General features: G+C 35.1%; 1 protein-coding gene across 1 annotated transcript; it reads right to left on the minus strand.

The window, feature by feature from the left end:
- Positions 1-15,993: 15,993 nt before the first annotated feature.
- LOC127842950 (uncharacterized) lies at positions 15,994-20,668 on the minus strand. The gene is made up of 5 exons (XM_052372750.1): positions 20,494-20,668; positions 18,877-19,003; positions 17,523-17,706; positions 16,769-16,952; positions 15,994-16,324 (listed from the first exon to the last, which is right to left on the minus strand). The coding sequence occupies exons 1-5, from the start codon at positions 20,573-20,575 to the stop codon at positions 16,005-16,007; spliced, it is 897 nt and encodes a 298-aa protein (XP_052228710.1). The 5' UTR covers positions 20,576-20,668; the 3' UTR covers positions 15,994-16,004.
- Between the last annotated feature and the right edge of the window lie 4,421 nt (positions 20,669-25,089).

The following is a 25,089-nucleotide window of genomic DNA, read 5'->3' on the forward strand; positions in this document are numbered from 1 at the left end:
GCGTAAAGATAGTATGTCTTTATTGGAAATACAACTTTCATAGTGGACAGCTTAAAAATAATAAATATAATTATATATCGAATATGTAAACATACAGACGACTTACAAACAATACCACCAATTTGCATGCAAACACAGGCCGCCGTGGCAAAGTGGATATGGTGTCCGCCTAGCGATCGTGAGGCTTTATATGCAATTAAGCTTAAATAAATAAGTTAAAAAAACAACAACACAGTGTTTACACACCCTATCAGCCAGTAATTATCTGCATTCAATGAAAAACACAAAGTCTGTTTAAAACTAAATTACGGATATTTAGAAGTTGTTTTAATTGTGCGGATGTGCGTCAAAACACGGTATATTTTGATTCATTGCCTGTTTAAAACAACAATCTATATTTGCCATCTTAGTGGTACAATGTCATATCCAATTCCAGTTAAATTGAAAGGTAGAGGATTGTAGCAATGAACTGAGCTGGAGCTACATACACATCTGTTTATATCTTTACCTGGCCTCGGTCTTGTTGTTTTAATACTTAAATAAAAAAACATATATCAAATAGACTCGAATATACAAGTTTTGATAACGAATCACTCACGATATTCCAACAATATGAAGACGATAAGAACTCATACTGAGATTTACACACGATTCTTAATTGGTTTTATTCCTGAAGATTTCAATTATTGTAATATTTTCGGAAATAAGACTTTAACTATTTACGTGTAATAAATACTGATCATAAGTGATCTATATCTTCATCGTCAATTCAAAAAGTTATTATGATCGACAAGGAAGATTTTTTTATCAAATATAAAAAGCGTTCTGGTTAAAGCTTAACTAAGTAAAACTATACTTGCGTCAACTTGCCCCAATTTCTCAAAATTTCGAAGTCGTTTTAAGTTAAATTTGCGTCAGTCGCTTGTTACATAGAAAATGTTTACTATTTACATAAGTGTATGATACAGTTTAAAATATAATTTATATAATGAACTTAACTATTGTTATTTATTAAAAGATTTTTTACAAAGCATTTTGTCACATTTATAAACAAAAATTTGTTCAATCTAACCTTTTTAAACCGACTGAAGAACATTTGAAAAATCAATGGTAGGAGATCTTTTTATCATCTTTTCAAGTGGGTTTGAAACTTTTGAACGATCAATGCAAGGAAAAGCGGCGGGGCTTCATTATCGGTTAAGTAGTACTCAAGCCACAAACTCGAAAAAGACTTATTAAACTAGCATTGAAGAGTACACGAAAATTATTACCTTATAGCATCATCATTCAATCCAGATACAAAGTTCAATCTTAATGTAGATTAGACTGTGGGTAAATAGTGTTTCTTTCGTTTGAACTTTTTTTGTCAGTAAGTTTACGTTTCTTTTTGTTTTTTGTTACAAAATCTTCAACTTCCCAATTTGTTAAAGGGGCCTTTTCACGTTTTGGTAAATTGAAAAAATTGATAAAAGTTGTTTCAGATTCGCACATTTTCGTTTTAGTTATGATATTTGTGAGGAATCAGTAATATTGAACATTTACCATGCTCTAAAATAGCCATTATATGCATCTTGTGACGATTTAAAACCCAGAAAATTATAAAGCGTTGCAACGCAAAACGATTGAATAATTTGGAGAGTTCTGTTGTTGTCTTTGTATTTTGTGAAACTACGAGGATTGCTTATATAAAGTATAAAATACGTCCTTCATTGTTTGAGCACGGGTGGCGGAGTGGTCTATGTTGTAGAATTTACTCAAGGACTCTGGGGTCAGTTGTTTAGCCCTGTTAAGGGTTACTTTTGTGTTCCTTGTTTAATTTTATTCTTGATTTTTTACTGAATCTGTTTGCTAGTTTAACTAGTCTCCTATTGAAATGATTTTTCTTTAGTTTAACTATAATCATATGAGACATCTAATGAAATTAATTTTTTCTCAAAATGTTGGTGTCTGTTCGAAACAAGAGTGCTGATAACGTATTCAGAAGGTTGATACCTTTAATCAATATGAAATGTTTTATTTTCGTTATCCAGAGTTCTCAGCTTTAGCACAACTTAGAACATGCAGTTTCGAAAAGATACTTCAAGCTCCCTAAGTGTTCGGAATTGAGGGTAAAGATACATTTAGACTTCTCTTACTTTTTAAAAAATAAATATATAATTGCTTATTTCTGAAATATGTAATTTAATGAGTGTTCGTGATTTTGAAGTTTAATATCTGCAGAAGTAGAGTATATGTTAATTAAAAGATCAACATAATCAATATAAAACAACAAATATGAAACTGATAGGAAATCAGTTTTTCAAATTTTTGGCCAATTAGTTCAGATGATCTGAAATAACTTTGCAAGCACGTTCTGTATATTAGCTACGTACACAGAAAATAACTGAATAATTACAACTCCGGACTAGATTTATTCAACAATTCATCTGTTTTTCGTAAGAGTGACCTTGACCCAATTAGCCCGAAATTCAATGCCAGCATATACCTGCCTTAGGCAACTGTACAAACAATACAATAAATACATCTTTCCAAATTTAATTACACAAACTTGATCCCACCGACAGCAAAAAAAAACAACATATCCGCCTGAGCAGAATGTAACCTTTTTACACATACCATTTCAGCACAATAGCCACATTCTAATTGAAGTTTTAAACGCTAGCTTTTTATGTAGTTTTACCAAAAGTGACCATGACACTGACCCGACTTGTCCTGACAGCATTATCTTCCAATCCGTCAGCTAGATATAAGATGTTTTTGACACGCACACGTTAACTGAATATTTAAATATAAAGGCGGGGGCATACTTCTTCTAAATTGCAAACAAGAGTTATGGGCCTTCTTTTTCCACTTTGCATGATGGTCGCTTAAAGTGTGCGACGTTTTCATAAAATACTTATAATTGTTGCTGAGACACGCAAACCTTAATCTACATTTCATTTTACACTCGAACCTTATCCGGATTTTCATGAGTTCTAAAGGGAGTACACTCCTGAACAAAACGCTGGTCACCATTATATGTCAGTGAATGTTGACAAGACCCAAACAACATAATTAACATTATATTTTGATATCTAGTATAGATATAGAGATGTGAAGTAGTTGCACGCAAACTTTAACATGAATTCATGAAGTACCAAATTCGACATAATTATGACGAAAGTGTATTGTTCAACTGATCTGTCAATTTAACGTATTTTACTTTCTTATATTACTACCATAGCAGCCCTAAGATATAGTTCGTGCCTTTAATGTTATGGTATAATTTCATTTAGTTGTCATTTGATATTGCGTAAAACCTCATCACTTTTGCACTCAATTACCATTGCGTGTTTTAGTGTAACTGCATTACTCAAGTAAACTGTCTTTCAAAATTGTATATTGCTTAACAATCGTATAATTAAAACCTTCACATATAACAGTGTTTTTTAAATTCCACCGCAAATGCCATTGTTGGCCCGTGCCCCTACTCTTCGCTCTGTACCCCGCCCGATCAAACTGGGACTGAACAATAAAATTTAGGGATGTCAACGAATATCCGAATATTCGGTCCCGGACCGAATGTTCGGATACTGTTTTCCGAATCGAATATTCGGAAGAAAAAAAATTCGAGTAATTTCAAAGAATTTGTATTCGTAAAAATCGTTCAAACATTGTCAAAAAAGTTGTTCCTCGTGTCATAATGTTTATTCCGGTTGGCGCGATAATGCGTCGCTATGGTAATGACAATATACCGGTCATAAATCCCGCTAACAAAGCCAGACACTTTGTGTCAAAATTTTGATAGGTGCAAATTGCGTCGGCAATCAAAACACCGACCTGCACTTGATCCAATGACTCGAATTACATTTAAAATTATCAAAGATTAAATGAGTAAAGGAAAAGCCAAGTTTGTGTAAAAAAACAAATAAGACCGTATTGCAATTAAAACACCGACCCGTCATGATCTAATAACTCGAATTACATTTAAAATGATCAAAGATTAAATGAGTAAAGAAAGAGCCGACTTGGTGTGAAAAACAAAACAGATAGTATGGTTATAAACACGTTGTCCAATCAAAAAAGCTTTTAGAAAATAATTTACTCAACCTCTAATGAGTATTTGCGTATCGTATGGTCCAAACATTAATTAATTACTCAATATTCAATCAGATATTATACTAAAAGAAATGTTTTTGGAATTGCACCCTCATTTAATTGAAAACATTATAATTGCTACACGCATAAAGTAAATATCTGTCCAAGCAAAATGCCACCTACGCCTTCCGCTGCTTGGAAGTATTTCACATCATCATCTGATAAGAAGTCGCCGATCCAAGTGTCTTTTAAACGTGGCAACTTTAAAAGACTGACTGTTTAGTCTGTTAAACATGTTCAAAGTGTGTTGTGGCTATGTACATAATTCGTTTAAGTTCAGCTTTAATTATATGTAGATCTAACTTTTTTGTCATGTAATTATTTTGTCGTCTTGTAATATAATGTTTCTCGTTCTATTGTTGATGTACGATATTAATAGTTTAAAAACAGTCTTTGTCATTCAATTTTAACAATAAAAAGTAATCAACAAAATCAGCTTCGAATTAGCGACGGCAACGCTGTGTCAATATTTAGTCACTTCCGGTGAACTTCCGGTAAAAACGAAAGTAGAATTCATGGAGTAATGGTACGGTAAACAAAGTTGATTTTTTTCCAACAGATGTTGACCGAATATCCGAATAATCGTTCGAAAGGGTGACCGAATATTCGAATACCGAAATCGGTATTCGTTGCCATCCCTAATAAAAATACAACTGCTACGGCCTTGGACCTATGACCACGTCAAGGATAACGTCGTCCAGCAATGTTAATAGACGAATGAAATGTTTTACAAGAAACAACTGTCAAGGATAAAAAGCTTTATGGCTGAATGGATAAACACATTATCTCAAATCTGATATCAAGTGCAAATCGTATTGGCAAAAACAAAAACAGTGGGCGATTGACATACAAGTAAACATCCTTGTTATTAGGATATGCATGCGATCGCGTACGAAAAATCATTTTTTTAATTAGTGGTTAAGATTTGCAAGATAACATCGCGTATCTCTCGATCGACAATCCTTCATATTTAATGATTTCCAGTTGACAATAATATCGTTTACGCGATTAATTATGTTTTCAGTAAGTCCGGTTTAGGTGTTAAAGAAAACATGGCGGATCAGTTTATCACCAATCGTTCATATTGAATGAAATCCGGAGTCCATTTATCTGTCCTCATTTAAGGGGCGCAACGGTTCCATCAAATTGTCATTTAGAATAAACAGTTGTTAACTATAAAACGTGAAAGAGACATGATATTTTATGTTTTATTTTGATTTTTTATACTTCTACCCACAATATGGTTGGTAACACACATGATTAAAATCATTTGTATATTACATTATATTGGATTATTTTATATAACTATATATGGGATTATTATAAATATTTTATATAACATTAGTATTATAAGATCGTTGTTTAACTATTTATTTATAAGAAGTAAAACGGTACTATTATTATCAATAAGTTAATGTTAGGTTTAGTTTTATATAATAATTTCACATTGAAATAATGTATTTCGCTCGTATCACCTTTTACTGTATGTCAAATTTGTAAGCGTACAAATGATATAAACATCTTGTAGTTATATGTCTTTAAATTGATAAAGCCCATCAGCTGAATTATTTAAATATAGTTACTATGGCGAGAAGTATTTCGAAATAGCAGTATATTACAATAAAGAGAAAGGAGTCATTGAACTGGTAAAGAACAAATTCAAAACAGTTGAAAAGGCAGTTAATTTCCCACTGCCCGGGTAATGGACTAGTTACCACATTTTATCATACCACATATAACGTTGTTTGATATATTTTTTATAACATGGTCAACAGGAAGTTCTTAAATCAGGCAATGTTTGGAGTTACGTGGGATTTGCAATAAAATCAAGTATTTCTATCAACATTAATTTGGTTCAACAAAACGAACAATTTAAAAACAAGAATGTATATATTGTATTCTAGTTTAAAGTCATAAATCACAAAAAACGTTTATTTTTTTTAAAATCACCACAGTCCGCACTACAGAAGTTAAATGACGTCATCAATGGGACAATAAATCTTAAATATCGATATAGTCATTGCAAGTGTTGCACAAAAAGTCATGACAAATGATAACAATCCTCAACTATTTAAACAAATGATTTAACACGCTTATGTCAATATTGACAACATCATCAAAATGTCAATTTCAATTCACATCTCCAAAATGGCGTCTGCAAACTGTTCGGTGAAGTGTGTTCTTCGATAAAATTTGACGCTGCAGTCCATTCCTGATCTCCAATTCAAGACGTGTATAATAATATCGGGTGAACAATTCCCATTCGTAGTGCAAATAACTTTTTTCTCTACACGATGTTTAAAATAAGCGATCATTCGTGTAGTCTTTTCGAACGCCGTTGCTACATGTATGTCAAAGTGTAAAAGCCGGATCAGCAAAATCAGCGTACATTCTGAATATAAAAATGAATTGTTTTGCAGATGTTTAGGAAGTTGTGGTATGATAAAAAGAAAAACAGGTTACTGTCTCGTCGTTTTTTAATATATCGGGCTCGGCACGAATTACATAACGGCTCGGCAAGCCTCGCCGTGATATTATTCAAAGCATCGCATGTTATATTGTAGCCCCGTCAATAGTTTACGTTTTTTGATAGTGAGGTGTAACCTTTCTCTTGTGCTTTATTTAATTTCGGGTTGTCAAATGACTTGATCAGGTGGTCACTAACAAAGAAAGTTTGAATGTTGAAAATCGTCTTCAGTCTTTGTTTTGTCGTTCGTTCATGGCATATGTTTGAAATAAGATGCGTTGATTATAAGGTATGGTTCTTTGTCCATTGATGTTAGTAGTGAACTGCATTCATATTGTTGTGTATTTCTGGAATGATGTAACGCGTTTTTAAGTTAGATTACATGTTTTCGCAACTGCAAAAATAGCGGCTCAATTCTTACTTTTAACCTTTATTTGTAAACCAGTTGAACTAAATGGCACTAAATAATGTTTGCATGTAATTAATTTACAGCAGCCGCACATGTAGAGGTATAAGTGAGCGAAGAAGAGGTGTTCGATTCCCTAAATCGGTAATGTATTATGTATTGTATGTTAACAATGTTCATGCAAGGTCATTGTGTATGTTTTGTAATGTCTTTTCTTGTTTTATATGTTTGTATTACTGTTATATGCGTTGTGATGTAAATTATAAAGTTTGCCACTAGAATGTCAATTGAAGCAATTGTGCATTTAGTATTGTAAATGTGATTAATATGTATTTATTTATTTCAGCGTTTATGTGATTTATATTATGTATTAGTATATTATTATTATTCATTTCAAACACCTATAAAGGCTATCACTCATACATTTTAATAAAGAAGTCGATCCGTTTGTAACTCAACATAAAGAACCCCTGAAAAATCCTGAACTGTCGTTGTTCTTTGTGAAAAACATAGAGTTACAGTATTACAAAAAGATGGAACAGCAACCTGTTATTCTCTATGAAACCATAGTCTAAGGCAGGTGTACTTAAATAGTATCCACTTTGCTTGGCATGGTTTTGGCGATACATGTCCAATACTAGTTTGCTGGGAAGGACCCCTCGTCTTCAATATATTTGTAAGGTACATTTGCATATTAAATTTTCAATCACTTGGGTGGTTTATGTTATATAGCTCGGCCTTCGTCTCTAATATTTTAGAATGTAAGTACTCAACAAACACAGTAGCAGAACAATCAAGCTAAGTTTGTCATTGAAAATTGAAATATAATACACGTTCAACATATGGGGCTGGAGTATTGTGTGCAAGACATATGTACTGAGCTCAAATGTGAAAGTCATACTGTATCAAAAGCCAAAGCTGGGCATGATACAACTTGTCCGAATAGAATTGTAATTCATCAGGCAATGTTCACTTGCCAAAAAATGCCCCAAAAACTACGAAAAACAAGATCAAAGTTTAAGATCATACATAATGATAATTTCTCTAATATGATCACAACATAACTTATGAAGATTATTATTGCTACCTAATACATCACATTAATTTAAAAAAGCTGTCCACAAATGATCGTCATTTTGTAATGACATGTGGGATGCAAGGCCTATGCCTCTAGCTTAATGTGAAAGTCATGCTAAAAGGTGATTGTTTATAAAAGGGGCGTGATATTTATTGTTTAAAACTAAAACTGTGACGTATTATTCAAACATAAATTGTAACATAATATGTATGTTGATTGGATATGTTGCGTGTTATACCTTTGTATTAATGTAATAAGAGAATGATTGCCAATTTTGAGAACGTGCTTGATATGTAGGCAGCATATATCTAGTACCCACCAAGTTATTATTAACTTCGTTTACCTAACTATTATAGAGTTATTTCATGGATGCGCGGTGAACAGTAAAAACGATTGTCCCAAGGTATCAGAGATGACTTTGGAACTGTTGCCCGAAGGCCGATAATAGCTGGTTTTCTGATAAAATTTCAAACAAAGAAAAAAGAGCAAATTAAATTTAAATACATCAGAATTATTGAAACCTGAAAACAGACAATTTTCAACGCATGTCTTGGCCTTACGTAGAACTTGAAGTATAGGTTGAAAAAAGTAATTTCTAAATAAAGAAATGGGAAATACAGGGGTAGTTTGCACGAGCGGGCAACAATTCAAACTAAATTCCGGTCAACAGTTCGAAATATTCACCGGTTTCAGTTTAAAACAGTGCAACATTACTTTTTCGACGAGGAAATAGCAAAATCATAATTAATTATCATTAATATAAGGCATCAGGTAATAAACTTGTTTATCTTTTTTTCAGATGCTTTTAGTCTGTCCTGTATGTGACCATTGACTCATGGATGACTATAGACTGAAACAAGCCTAGGACACAAAGTTTCTCTCTGATATATTAATTATGCGTCCTAGATTCAATTATCCAGGACAAAGTACTTGTCTGGATGATAGGCAACTTATTCAAAATTAAATATGTCGTGAGATAGAGATAAACGACATTATTTATAACGATACCACTTGTAAACCAATATGTGCGATACTGTAACGGAAAAATACGTGAACATGTTGTATAGTAAATAATACACCAATATGTTTTGTTTACTTTATGTTTTGGGGCAAGATTGATATATAAGTAAAACAATTGAGATAAAAAAGGACCAAACGTCATCAAATATGATCACTCACAATATGCAGGTGCTGTTGAAAAGCATATAATTGATTAAAATGAAATCTCAGTGAACTTCATAATGTTGTATTCTGCACTTAAATTACTGCGACCAATACCTCATACGTAATATTGATAAATCGAACAATGTATAAGGCTAAACATATTTCATACAATTATGCAATATATCAAATATTGCTCGACATATCTAAGGACGCGGTTGACACAGAGGTCTAATTATGACCAGTTGTTTCGGATTTTCTACGATATCAATCAAATCGCAGTTCTAAAATTTACTTGGTGTCAAACATGTTGGACAATGGTGTCAATTTCAAATTGAGGACTGCCTAATGTATTCAGATTAATCGCTCAATAATGTAATAAGCGAGAGTACGAACAATTAGAAGTAGCGAACAGCAATAAGATCCTACGCACATTATAATTTAGTCACCAACAACACTGATTGGCCGAAGCTTAAATTTGATAAATGCGATCATAAAAGAGTTACATGAGCTTAATTTTCTCTCATAAAAATTTTCTGTAAGATGTGTATATTAAATTATGCAAACACTTTTAGATACTTATATTTTCCAAGCAAAGTTAAATGTGTTTGTTGACGATATTCGGCGAGCATAAATTGACAAGAACAATCCTAAACGTGAATATCTTAGCGCCTTTGCAGCGATGAAAATAACTGCGACAATCTCGAGTGGTGTAATAAGAAAAATTGGAGATCGAACTCACAACATCATGTACAGTTTATGTTAAGAAATATTTCACATTTCTAACTTAAAATAGTTTCTTGGTTGAACGAATTATATCCGTATGCCTCGAGTCTTTTAAAGATCACTGTAATCATTTCCGTTTTTCAACGACAACATTATAGATACCGCATCAATGACTCATCAAAGTTGTCATGATTCGAACTTTGAAACGCAAACGAACATAATAACATGATGATGACATTTGTTGATTTTGTTAAGCGTTTATGACTCATCGAGGGCGGATCCAAGAGGTATTTGTAATTGCAAAGTTTACAAAACACAATATCATGATAGTTCCTAATTTTTAATCGCCTTGATTTTGTTGCGTCTGTAACTTGCCTTACATGAATGAAAGAGTCGTTTCGAAACTATTTAGCCAGATCAAAACGCCAACTATAAAGTACTATGCGTGCCATTCGTTTAGAACCGGTTATAACAGAATACACTGATGCACAAAGACGTCTGGAAATGTGGCAACAAAACGTATAATAAAATAAGACAAATGAGTAGTACAAACGTGTCGTGTGTGCGCCAGTATACTATCCTTATGAAGTGTTGGTTGGTCTCAAAGTCTGCTTCACGCGTTAACGTCAAAACGAGAAAAAAATCATGTTTAATATATCACCCTTTTAATCGCAATAAATGAACACGGATTATAAACATACTCGAAATAGTCAAGGCACGAGAACTTAAAAAAAACAACAACACAACAACACTAAATGCATGAACAAATTAAAACAATATTTCTAAATAATTCGGTAGTTTACAACTTAAGTGATATCTGCATAAATGCGTATTATAACGGTGTATTTTCAACAACGGTCATTGCAACAAGCCGATTCAAAGTTGCGAAAATATGTGACTTTGCTACTTCTTCTTATATCTAATATTGATGAAAATCTTATGAGCTGAAAACTTTGGGAAAATCCAAGCGTGTCTTTAAAGGCTATGAAAAAATCGTGACAAAGTTTCTTGACGGATGGCCTCTACCCTACAGGATAATATATACAGCACTCTTTGAAGGTAAAATGAAGTTTATACGAAAATCGCTTGAATAAATTTATCTAATTGACAAAATTTACCCAGCATTAAGTAAAATTTCATTTTGGCGTAATGCTCATATAGGAGAAGCCGTAATGTACGTTAAACTATTCCCCGGCGTGTACATATAGATCTAAGCAGACCGCTCTATAATAAATACATGTATATGATGTCAGTAAGTTCGGGTGTTAAAATGTATTTTCCAGCTAAAAGAACATGAACATTAATTGACTATGTTACCTTGCATGAGCAGACTACAAAATCCAACAGGAAAGCAATATCAAATATTTTATATGCCTTGCGTATTGGTTTTAATCAAGATTTTATGTCATTATATTGTAAAGAAATGAGCTATTGAAACACCCTTATTTTAATTGGAAACAATACATATTCAATTTGACTATTTGTCTTTATTTATAAAATAAATATCTATATATATCAAGTTTACGTTAATTGAATTAATATACTCGTAAACATGGTTCAGCATGTTTAACAGTATGCATGTAATCGGAAGAAACTAACAATAAACACAAACAATGCATCAACTATACTAATCATTTTCTAAAGCATTTCAGTATTTGTATGTTTTCGCTTGAATAATAAATGTACATCATTCGGAGTTTAGCTCGATTCAAGATTAATCAAAACTATACCATAATTAATTACAAACTAATCGGGTTTCGTATTGCCGGAAGAAGGCGAAATATGTGGTTATACATATGACATAGAATTAACACCTTAATAGCAAGTGATACAAACGTTATACGCGACAGCAGTTCAATAAAAGTTTTAAAAACATTTTCACTTCGTATAGAGCCATCATCTACTCATGTGTAATAGCTGCGGATATGTTCAAGAAACAGCCAAATATCTGCATAGAGGTTGACATCCACCAAGTCAAGTGCAAATAACAGTCGACGATGAAGAACGCGCTTCAAACAAAATAAAGATACATAAATACATATAAAGCGTGGCAAAGGTAAAATGCTTATCACATATCAAGCATTTATATGTTAAGGTTTTTTGCATCTGACAAACAGTAGGTTCTTAACGAAAAGGCGGAAATCCGTGTTGCAAAAGCCTAGAATAAACGGATTCACTGCGCTGTTCAGAACATACGTGTGGTTCAACAAACTTAACCACATAGGGTATTCGTATCGCTTGTATTTGGCAATCAACTGTATAAGGAAATACGGCAGAAGGCTTGCAATAGATGCCGCCGCCATAAGTCCGACCATCACAGTTATTCGTCGCCTTAACTGTTTGTTGCGATTATCATTCCTGCTTGGTACATTCGGAATTATATCTTCAACACTTTTGTTTTTTAAACATTCTGAATTTCCTGAGAACGACTGAGAGGCGTCAGAAGTTCCAGTAGTAGCTCCTAGATCTGTCTTGTTTGAAGAACTTAATTCTGTGGTTGGTTTCTTTATATTGGCAAATGGTTTGCTTCTTTTCATTTTTCTGAGAATTAATGTGTACATTACAATTAGCGCCAAAAGGCCACAGCCTACAACAATAGCCTTCAGAAAATTACTGCATTTGATTAGAGACTTCAATTCTTCTGATTCTGAGTTCATACAATGGTGTCCTTTGAGTGTAATATTAACATGTAAATGCAGGTCGAATTCGGTTATGTCTGCCACAATTAAATCGGGTACTGCCATCAAAAATGTAAATAGCAAAACTCCAGTGAGACATATTTTTGCACATCTTGGTGTAAAATTGAGCTCAAACAGTCGGCATAATTTTAAAAACCTGTCTACTCCGATTAGGAAAATTAAAAAGAATGAGCACCCGATACACGCATTTCCAACGAAATTAAGCAATTTACAAGCGTCTTTGCTTTTAAATGTTGCAGTATTGCATATGAGTGATACAGTGCTTAACAAAAACAAGCACGTTATTCCATCTATTACCGATAGTGCCGTTAAAAGAAACGTAGATGTGGTTTTATTTTTCTGCATTTTGTAATATGAAAATGACAATCCATTACTGAATAATCCCACAGAGCACGACACACACACAAATACAATAACTGGTATATATTCCAGCGTCTTTTCATTATTGTACGACTCGACTAACGATAATTGGATATCGTATGTTGCCATCACTGTTATTTACATTAAAACTTGTTTTCAATTTGAAATGTTTAAAATGAAACTTTTGTTTATTTTATCCACGCCTTTATTGTACAAACGTTTATTACCATACTTTCAAGTAGCAAATGTTATCAAGATGCGATACAAATAATTATATCCTGTTTTACAGTCGAAATGCGGATATTAATAATCGAAAAATATCTCACAAAAGATAAACAGGTCATATCTGAAATTATTCTTACTAGTTTAAACCTGTTTAATGTAGTTGTATGTTTATATATTATTTTCTTGCAAATTTCTTGTATTGTTAAAGGGACATTACACCGACTATTACGTTATTAATAATCGTTTATGAAATTTAAAAACCGTTTATGCATCTATTCCTTAATATACTTTTCGTTTTTTATTAACTCCGAGAAAAACACGCATTCTTTTATATCATGTCTTACTTAAGTTTTTCTTTGAATGCAATACAAGATACGATACACAGAAAGCTAACATAACAGCAAAATACGTGATGTCATTGCGAAAAAAGATTATTTGAAAAATATACATACATATGGTTAATTCTTCATAACAAGATTAGTAACCTATTAATTGTAAAATTAAACGCTAAGACTTTACCAATAAGTTATCACAATTTTAAACATTTATCATGGAGTTTAAGACTTCTTGTTTTTTCACCGGTTTCAACAGTATTTCTAACTTTCATCTCACCAGTTTTCTTAAACCGATGTTACCGTTTTTACGGGACCTTAAACTGTATCTTCGGCAAGCCGCCGTATGACAGATTTAAACACGTTGATTTCATAGCAAATCAAGATTAATTTAGGCATACGTAATTCGACTTTATGGGGATTATGGCGTCACGAACCATTTTGCGAAGTTTGAGGTCTGTGCAGTCCAAACCAACGTATCGTCTAAATAAACAGCCTGATATTACATTTACGTTTTTTTTTATTATTATTATCTGAAAAAAGTAAACTCACAATTTAAACAAATATGTAAGAACCAGTAACTACAAGAAACTAATGAGCAGTCACCTTGATGTTAAATCACTGAGAAGTGAAAACTGACGTTCATTCATACACAAATAATCGATGACGGTAAAACCATTATTTGAACAAAATGTGAAATTACTTGAATTAAAAATGTGCACACTCGTCGAAGCGCCGATTTACAAAGATTTATCAATTTAATACCGTGAATAGTCCGAATAGTAGCGACCGAGTCCCGCCCGAACGAAATTTATATGAATTTATAGCAATACATATGCGAAATGTCTATATTGTAGAGGATGAGTACCATATGTTTATGCAGTGCCCATTGTATAACACACTTAGACACGATTTGTTTATTCCGCAGTGGCTGAATCTAATAGAAACTGTTCGTTTATTCAATATGCTTATGGCCGATGAAAATGACAAGCACATATTTTTGATAGCCAAATTTTTGTCTGAATGTAATAAAGTACGAAGACAATTCAATATCACACAACATTTATAACGTTTGGATTAGATGTCCAAAATGTAAATCCCATGTATTTAGACTGCCATAAAATATACACATATATATTTATGTGCCTGCTAATATGTAATAATTACGTAATTATCATGCAAACTAGCTTTCATTTGAATACTGCATGCTTGTATTAAATTATTATTAAATTGTATTAAATTGTTTATTCATATTTGATAATGAATAATGATTCTTAGATTACTTTATACGTATGTTACTATTGTGCATGCTAACTTGTCATAGGTATTTCATTATTAGGTAAACCATGTTTTGGTTTAAAAACTGCATAATTATATTGTTTGGCATAGATAATGAATCATAATATGTGGCTTACCTTTTTAATATGTATATACTTGCATTTTGATATTTAATTTTTTTGAAATTATAATGTATAGCAGTATTTGTTATAGAAAAGTGCCTGTGTGTGTTGCATCATATGACTTTGTATTTTTTAACTACTCAGTTTATTTTATATAATAATGCAATTACACTGTCTGTATTATGGGCTGGTGGCCTTTGACTGCAAATAAATATTCGTATTCGTATTCGTATTCGTATATGGCATAAGACCCATCGTCACATGACGCGACTTGAACACAGAAATTAGGTATCTAACCATTAAAAAGCACATATGATTATATCACTCCTATTTTGAAACTGAACCCGTCATACCATACTTACACAATTTCGAGCCATATGTATATGGCAGACTGCTCGTTCTGTTAAAAAAGTCATGTTGTCTTGTTTTCGTAATGAAAAAATGTTCAGAATCGGTATTCACAAAGTTCCCTAGCGAAATCTTAACCGAAAATGTACTAGAATTTGCAAATTTCAAATAAAAATGTGAAAATTATGTGTGGAAATCATTTCAATTCTACCATCTGAATAGTTATATCATAATGTTTAAAATGAGTTATTTAGCTAGTCTTTTGTGCCAAAAACCTACACATGTCGCTGTTCTTGAATGCGAACTGACCTTTAATTTAAATAGGGGCAATCGAATAACGAAATTTAATGAAAGCAATAAATACAATGTAAATATGAGTCGCGTTCTGAGAAAACTGGGCTAAATGCATGTGCGTAAAGTGTCATCCCAGATTAGCCTGTGCAGTCCGCACAGGCTAATCAGTGACAACACTTTCCGCTTTTATATTTTTGGTTTAAATGAAGTCTTTTCTTAGCAAAAATCCAATTAAGGCGGAAAGTGTCGTCCCTGATAAGCCTATGCGGACTGCACAGGCTAATCAGGGACGACACTTTACGCACATGCATTATGCCCAGTTTTCTCAGAACACGACTATAATATCCCATAGGAGCCTTGTCAGAAAGTGCCTAGGTCACTCTGGCGGCAGGTTGGTTGAGCAGATAGCCAGCAAAGACGACATATTCCCCCCTATCGGCAATACGCGGGTCCACGATTAGCTGGCCGCTGTTATCCGTGTTTCTCGCATTAGTTCGACCGGGCTTGTGAGACCAGAGCCGGTTGCTATCCAGCCTGTAGAAGTGATAGTCAACGCCGGGCCACACCGCCAGTGCAATCACGCAAGTCCGGGGTCGAAAGAATGGAACGGGAATGAATCCGTCCCGTATTGTGGCGTAGAAAACATTTCTGGCCTCAATGGGTCGGGAATATTGCCGTCCGGTAGCGCGTCCTACATTGAAAAAAGTGCCCGTGAAAAATCGTCAAATTTCGTGAAACATCGTCATATTCCGTGAAAGATCGTCACATTTCGTGAAAGTCCGTCATATTTCGTGAAAGATCGTCAGTTTGTTTTCTTCTCTTTCTGTATTCTGATGATTAATCATGACCAAATTATCGTTTGCAAAAAAAAATGAAAGTAAAATAAGTACATGTTTAAAACCATACATGGATAATGTAGATAATAACATTTTTTTTAAAAAGCGATCATTATCGCTGATTGTTTGTAATGGCATGGCGACAGGTAACAATCGGAACCCGTCAAACCATTTGCTCCGAAAAGATGCATAGACAAACTCCCCTAAGATCATTTCTTTATCCCGCAGAAGGGAACATGATATTGAGAATTTGACTTCGGAAATATGGAACATTTTAAACTACATCTACTTTGTCCAACCTGGTTGCGCGAACGTGTTTGTTCGCCGCTGGGTGGCGTAGTTGTAACAGTTGTTTAGGCGAACAGTAGGTTGACGATTCCAGAGCGTCGGGTTATAAGTCGGCGGACGGCAAACCGGAAGTGCATCGTCGTCATTGACATTGAAATTACCGATTGCAAGCGAGACCGGAAATATCTGTTGGTTCTGGTAATGATAGGAAAATAAACAACAAACACTTTAGATATTTGCTACAGTGTACATGTATTTACATCGTACATGACAATCCTTCACAGCTTACAAGATTACAAATATTATTGGGAAAATAATGGAATGAACGTGTACTAATTTTCATGATCGATGAAATCGTAATATAAATACACACATAGTTCTAAACTAACGAAATAAACGAAAGCGACAAAATATGTGCATGTATAAACTACTGAAAGTTTCGTTCACATTTGGCCTTCATAAAGAAGAAAGCAAAACGCAAATCATTGAACAGAAATCCATATATGTCGTTTAATCAGTATATAATGAAGATAGAAATCACAGACACTGGGTTGTGACGCTCATAAGTACTGTTTTAATTATTGTTGACAACAAGAGCTGTAAAACAAAAGGAAACATAAATCTATATAATTCACATTCTATTTATATCCAAGAGGCTACACACTAAATAAAAGTCATGATTTGTCGCTTATAAACACAATCATCAGGAAATAGTGTCGTGGATCCCGTCCCTCAATTTGCGTGGCGTTGGCATCGCTTCCTTACCGTACGTCTAATTGCGTCCATGACCGTCTGCTTCACGGCGCCCTCTAGCGGGTATGGCGAGGAGTTGAGTAGCAACATCTCCAGGGCGGGGCTACTTCCGGCCCCCACCGTCGTTTTGCGGCGGTTTCCGAGCGCGTCACGCGCCTCAATCACAAAACCTCGGTAGCCAAGCTTGTCCTTCATTCTGCATTAATGAAGGAGTGGAACCATAAATAAATAAATGAATGAATGAATTGTTGACAGACTTACTGACAGAGTCATGGTTAGAAATTAATGAGCGCCATGTAACATTTATATCGTATAATATTGTTATATGTAATTATGGGTACATTTATACACTTTATAGAACACCACATGGGATAGTCAGATATCGAGCTGAGATAAAAATGTCCACATGGCTTATTTATTAACATGGATTTGATATTGTGAATTGTGGATATTTTAGTTGTGTAAGTCCTTTTTCGAACTGTTAAACCATTTTAAATTTACATCGTTCATTATAGCGTTAAATCAATTAGCTGGAAATAAACAATGTAATTGCATTGCAAATTGAACGCACATTAATTAATGTTGATTTATTAGAACTAATTGGTGAACATGTGTAGCCAAAGGTTAACCGTTGTTCGTGCCATGTTCCACATATTGTAAAATGTCAAAAACGAAGTTTTGTATCAAATTGAATATGTATTTATTCTTGTAAGAGAAAATTATGTTCTAAATTGTATGTATGTAGCTGCTTGATGAATATAATATATTCTTGATAACGAGCAATCCGTAATATAAATAATTTAGGCGTCTGCATTAAACACACATTGCATGTTTCTTAAATTATAATAGAAACAGGATGCTATTTCAGACGCAACAACTTGAAACCTTTTTCGATGAGAGCGGAAGCAGTAATATGTGTGCTTGTTTTTCAGTTTAAACTAGAAAACTTAAGAAAGATTTTTATATCAAAATTCATCAGCATACAAAGCAGGCCCATTTTTCATCATATTACTTTACTCTCACGATGATAAAACACTAGCACCATCCGATCAACCGACAATTTCTAGCATGTTGAAGAAATGATTGATTACTTCCAACATGGAAATATTATGTACATATACATATGCACCAAGTAAAAACGCTGAAAAGGTCGATAATATATAGGGACTTACAATGTAATTATTTTTTTTAACATATACTCTTGAATCAAACAAATAAACATTGTTAACCTGTTAAATATATGATAATTTCCAGACATTTACATTTATCTACAGCGTTTGAAAACGCTAAAAAGATCTATGAATATATAGGAGTAACAACACATTTCTTTGCCTTTTTACTGTTGACCCTTGGGACTGGGTCGTACCTGGTGGGTCGAACCCGACTGAGCATCCTGGATAGACGGTCGTACACCGGGCTGCGGGTGTTCACCCTCCACGTGGGATTGGATCGTCCTGAGAACACCTCCATGTCCACGTTGTACTCCACTGGACCTGCGGCGGCACAGGCACGTCGTATACGAGTATATTAACCCATTTATGCCTAGTGGACTCTCCCATCCTTTTAAATTGGATCAATTTATTTCCAAAATTAGGGATGTGTAGTATATTTATTTCTATACTTAAAATATTTCTTACAGAAATTCCTTTAAGCAAACAGCGCAGGCCCCGATGAGACGCCGCATCATGCGGCGTCTCATCTGGGTCTACGCTGTTTGCCAAGTCCTTTTTTCTAGACGCTAGGCATAAATGGGTTAAAGGGACTTGTTCGCATCACATTTTGTCAATATGAGAATTTACCAACTTTATGTCACATATTCAAACATGAAATGAACTATGTACATATGTGAGCGAAAGAACACTAACGATGAAGACTTATACTGAAACAACATTTTCGTTTACCAATAATAATTGTCAGAAATTTATAAAATCATAAAGCGTTCTAAACGCGAAACGATAAAATAATGTGAAATTATTGTTATGGTTACATAATGCGAAAATACGTGCATTTCTTATATAAAGTATAAAATACCCTATTGCAGCTCGGATAGTGGTTTAGGCGTACGCGTGTATGTTTTATACCGAGGCTGTTTAGTTCCGATGTTTGCAAATATCAATTCAAAGCATTAAATGACCAAACTTCAAAATATGCCAAAATCTATGATCAAGTCCCTTTCCGAGCGTAACAGACATGTGATGATAATGGTCTAGACATAGTTTTTATATTCCTGCAGTACGTCAGAAAGATACCTATTTGTAGGTTGAGGGCGAACTACCTGGGGAGTGCCGACCATTTGAGCCTTGTTGTGGGAAACCGGTGCTAAATGCATGTGCGTAAAGTGTGACCTGGTACGACACTTTACGCAGCCGCATGAAGCCCTTTTTTCAGAATGCGGCTCCATTGGTAATGCTACCAGTGCGTTGTCAGCATATCACGACATTATATATACTGTTTATATACCTGCTTGAGTTTTGATGCGAAGCAATAACTTAATTGGTAAAATATCAGTAAATGTATTTCACGCTTTCCATTATAAAAAGGCAAACGTTTTCAAAATTTTCTTTATATTCCTTTATTTCAGATGTTCAAAATATTTCAAGACTGGTACTTATTTAACTTTTTTTAAGAAAAACATGCTTTCTTCAAAATCAATGTAAAGCCGTGAAATTAAGACAAAACCACCGTAACTGCGTTACATCGTAAATGCGCCGAATACGTTAACAATTTTCAAGCGATTGCCATTAAAACCGTATCGTGATCAGATTGAATTGAGTCGCGTTTTGAGAAAACTGGGCATAATGCATGTGATTAATCAGGGACGACACTTCCGCTTTCATGACATTTTTCGTTAAAATGAAGTATGAAGTAAATGACTGCACAGGCTAGTCTGGGACGACACTTCACGCACATGCATTATGCCCAGTTTTCTCAGAACGCGACTCTATTTAAACAAACTGCAATGATTTATTAGCCCGACACTTACCATTATTGTTTTGTGTTTTGCAAAATTGCAACAACAAAAATGTCACAAATAGTGAACTAATTTTCATTTTCAGTATTAACATCAGCCGTTTCAGTTTTATATGACAACGTTTATATCCGTGAATTAATAATGTCCAATAACGAACTGAAGAAATACCGCTATTACTTTACGAACACACGCGGTAACAACGCAGTTAAATACCTTCCGATACACATGTTACAACAATATGTAACTAGCGAGCGTTTTTTGTTTAAGGTCATAACAGCCGTAGACGTTGTTCACAGTGTCATATCCCCGTAAAATGACATCGTTTGGTAATTTCTGATTAGCCAGTCGTTTAAACGCTTACAACATACGTCATGGATGTCGGAAACATCGACAGTGTAAAGACAAATTGTAAATAACTGTAAAAAGTCCTCATACATTTGATAAACATGTGTTTTTCGCCCACATGAGCTTGTTTGCGTCCATGCGTACCACAATCTGATAATTATTACTCAGTTTCGTATCCAAACGAACCAAAACTAACTTTGGAAAAACCTTATAAGGTGAAATATGTCAGAAAAGTGTGAAACTTGTTTTCGGATAATTATTATTTACATTCCACCAAACAGATATTAAGTCTTTGTTAGGAATAACGTTTATAACATCAAGGGAAAATACGTCCTAATTTGAACAAATAAAGTCCTAAAAAGGAGAAGTATACATATTGTCTAGATGCTAAACCGTCATAACAAGATAATAGGTCGTTATAAGGTGATAACAGTATTTCAGGATATCGGGATGGGTAAAACACACACATGGTGGAAACAAGATGTGCAACAAGGACGTATTTGCCGACTACAGAAAACATGTCTAAAATATATATGTCGAAAAAAAAGGCTTTCAGATCATGCACATATTAGCGGTAAGAAACGCGTATACAAAAAATAACATACAGTCCCGGGACACTAAACATATGAGTCGCGTTCTGAGAAAACTGGGCTTAATGTACGTGCGTAAAGTGTCATCCCAGATTAGCCTGTCTAGTCCACACAGGCTAATCAGGGAGGACACTTTCCGCTTTTGTGGTATTTTTCGTTTAAAGGAAGTGTCTTCTACACGAAAATCCACATACTAGTTGCAATAATCCAGCTACCAGCTATGACCCTTCGGGTCGCTGAGCTGTAAGTATGTACTCATAAAAGCTGAAAGCATTCAATACGAATACGAATACGTCACATACAATTTCCGTTACCTAAAATTGTGTTTTCTTGTTCAACTTCAAGTAAGAATGTCTGAGCGTGTTATGTAGGTGTTAATCATTTCATGTTAAACCACAAACATCAAACCCCGTACGAATGTTTCAGCGTGAATGTTTTGTTCTTTATTTAATTAAGCAATTATATCGAGTCTAGCAAACGCGGTACATTTGTTTTACTATAATTGTTTTGACAGGTTTTGCATGGTTCCGTGATATTAAGAGCGTATTCGCGCAATAAGAATCATTATTGTGTTCATGTAGAGAAGCTAGAACCGGAAAGTTATTGTTTGTGACCTCAATATAGAGAGTTCGAACGTTTTATACCAACCCATGCCTTATTGAATGGAAACTTCCTACACAATATCAATGATCTCACCAGGCAAAAATATACGCAACACATTTACAAAAAGCACGATACAAAAATTACACCCTTTTCAGTCAGTCAGTCACAACTTCCTTCACTTAAATTCAGTCAGCCCATATATGCGCCTCTCCATCCCATGAGTGACGCAACAACATTACATTTCTGATGATGTAAACGCCTGAATTGTTTTACCAAACACCTGTAGACATTAATATTTTTCAAACAAGTTAATAAATAAATAAAGGACAGCACAAGGTGTGTCTGTAGTAGAGCGATTGCCGTCGTTTCCGGTATAAGTTGCGACATGGGTTTACGATTCTGACGTCCCTTAACGACCGGACTAACGCCATTCGACGGGTCTCGGTGAGTCCTACACGCGGGTCAAATCTGGCGCAAAAAGTCCAAGGCGTCGGTTATAACGCTTACGTGTTAACGCCCATAATGACGTCATCGCCCCGTTACTTTATAATAGGAGCCTATTATTCAACGCAGGGGGCTAAGCGGCGCCGATATATGACGTCTCTAACGACCGGACTGACGCCATTATAATGGATGCCTAATACTTGATGCAGGAGGAATAGTTTTTTGAAACGTGGCACACATGTGTATCTTAGTAAGCCGAGCATGTCTTAAGTGTCGCCATCCGTTCCAATGACGTAACTTAGCGATGAAAGTTGGCAAAGTGTGTCGCTCAGTGTGCTAAGCAGGCTCTAGGTTTTGCGGTCGCTCCCGGTGACGACGTTTCCGGTATAAATGGCGCCATGGATTTTCGGCGATGACGTAAGCGGCTTAATTATTTGACGTCCCTTAACGACCGGACTGACTCCATTCGACGGGTTTCGGTCAGCTCTACACGCGTGCCAAATTTGGCGCCAAAATGTCAAGGCGTTTGTAAGCGGCGCCGGTTGTAACGCTTGCGTGTTAACGCCATAGTTATGCCATAGCCCCGTAACCTTATAATAGGAGCCGTATACTGGATGCCGGAGGCAACGTTTGTGTCCGAGAGCGATGAAACTTGGAACACTTTCGTATCTCAGTGAGCCGAGCATGTTTTAAGTGTCAACGTCCGTATCGATGGCATCGTTTCCGGTATAAGTGGTGCCGAATGATCGCGGTTCTTACGTAGCCGGCAAAGTCATATGACGTTACTTAGCGATGAAAGTTGGCAAACGTGTGTCGCTCAATGTGCTTAGCAGGCTCTTGGTGTTGCGGTCGCTTCCGGTGACGACGTTTCCGGTTTAAATGGCGCCATGGGTTTTCGGTGTTGACATTAGCGGCGTCGTTATTTGACGTCCCTTTACGACCGTACTGACGCCATTCGACGGGTCAGTGTGAACCCTTAACGCGTGCCAAACGTGGCGCCGAAATTCCAAGGTGTTTTCGAGCGGCGCCGTTGTAACGCTTACGTGTTAACGCCCAAGGTGACGTCATCGCCCCGTTACCATATAATGGGAGCCTTATACTGGCTGCAGCAGGCAACGTTTGTGTCCGAAAACGATGAAACGTGGCACACTTGTGTCTCCCAGTGAGCCGAGTATTTCTGAAGTGTCGCCGTCCGTCCCTATGACGTCGATTCCGGTATAATTTGAGCCGAATTATCGCGGTTCTGACGTAGGCGGCACCGCAATATGACGCAACTAAGCAATAAAACTTGGCAAACGTGTGTCGCCCAGTGTGCCAAGCAGGCTTCATGTGTCACAGTCCCGCCCAGTATCGTCGGTTCCGGTATAAGTGGCGTCGGTGCTTCTCGGTTCTGACGAGACCTTAGCGAAATAACATACGAGAGAGGAAAATATCAACCTTTACGCCGCTAGTTTCTTCCTTTGTTACTTCGCTCTACTTGTTTACTAAGTATTTTCGGATGAATATATAATAGCCTATAACTTGAACACCGTTATTACTGAAAAATAAATTGAACTGTAAACATTTTATTTCTTAAAGCATGTGAAATTACACCTTGTTTATTTTAAGTTCTTGGATGCATGCATTGTTATAACGTGTCGTTATACCAAATATACGATTGATATGGCGTATAACGTACTACTAATAATTCGGCTATTGAAATTGAACAGTAAATATACAGAGTTGCTTAAATTATAACATGAGCTTGAGTATCCGCTTGTTGCCTGAAACACTTGAAACTGAGTGTTCGTAGTACATACTGAGTTGTGTTAACCCATTTATGCCTTGTGGACTCTCCCATCCTTATAAATTGAATCAATTTAGTTCCAAATTTAGGGATGACCAGTATACTTATTTCTATATTTAGAATATTTCTTACTGATATTCCTGTAAGCAAACAGCGCAGACCCTGATGAGACGCCACATCATGCGGCGTCTCATCTGGGTCTTCGTTGTTTGCCAATGCCTAGACGCTAGGCATAAATGGGTTAACGCAGACATTTTAAAGATACACAACAAAATCTTCAAACTGGTCCTAAGCATATCCGACAACACGCTGATATACAATTTAGTTACCAGACAGTAAGGGTTCGGGATCACGTGACTTTGTGAGATCCCAATTAAACGTTAATCGATGTAAACACAAATATTTTTTTAAAAATAAGTTTTCTTAAGAATTTTAACTATCGCATACAATACACATTTGTATGCTGCTTATGGCAATGTGAAATACATCGGAATTACTTTATTTAATAAACGTGTGTTCTTGTTCAAAAATTCGATTGATAATGCACGTTTATGCTTCCCTCAACGTGAAATTTTGTCACCAATTTCAAGCATATTCAAGGATTTATTCTTGTGCCTTAAGATACAAACTACAATAAAAACTGTATTTTACGCAAATGTATTTCAGTAACTTAAAATATTTTCAAAAATAAAGTTCTTAACCGTGTGCTTACATTCTGTTAAGCCCGTGTGTAAACTCTTAAACCCCCGCTGATACTGCACCTGCAGTGGTATTTCCCTTGCATCCTCCAGGAGAATATTTGAATGTTTCGAGCATAGCTCTAATCTATAACATATCATG

The sequence above is a fragment of the Dreissena polymorpha genome, chromosome 8 (genome assembly GCF_020536995.1).
Source record: "Dreissena polymorpha isolate Duluth1 chromosome 8, UMN_Dpol_1.0, whole genome shotgun sequence".
NCBI classification, from domain to species: domain Eukaryota; kingdom Metazoa; phylum Mollusca; class Bivalvia; order Myida; family Dreissenidae; genus Dreissena; species Dreissena polymorpha.

Bases quoted from the DNA above. Each gene is read 5' to 3' on its own strand.
- LOC127842950 (XM_052372750.1), bottom strand. From the start codon at position 20,575: ATGTTAATACTGAAAATGAAAATTAGTTCACTATTTGTGACATTTTTG. The intron at 17,707-18,876 runs GTACGACCCAGT...TCATTAATGCAG, and splicing joins AGTCGGGTTCGACCCACCAG to AATGAAGGACAAGCTTGGCT. The intron at 16,325-16,768 runs GTTGGACAAAGT...TTTTCAATGTAG, and splicing joins AAACACGTTCGCGCAACCAG to GACGCGCTACCGGACGGCAA.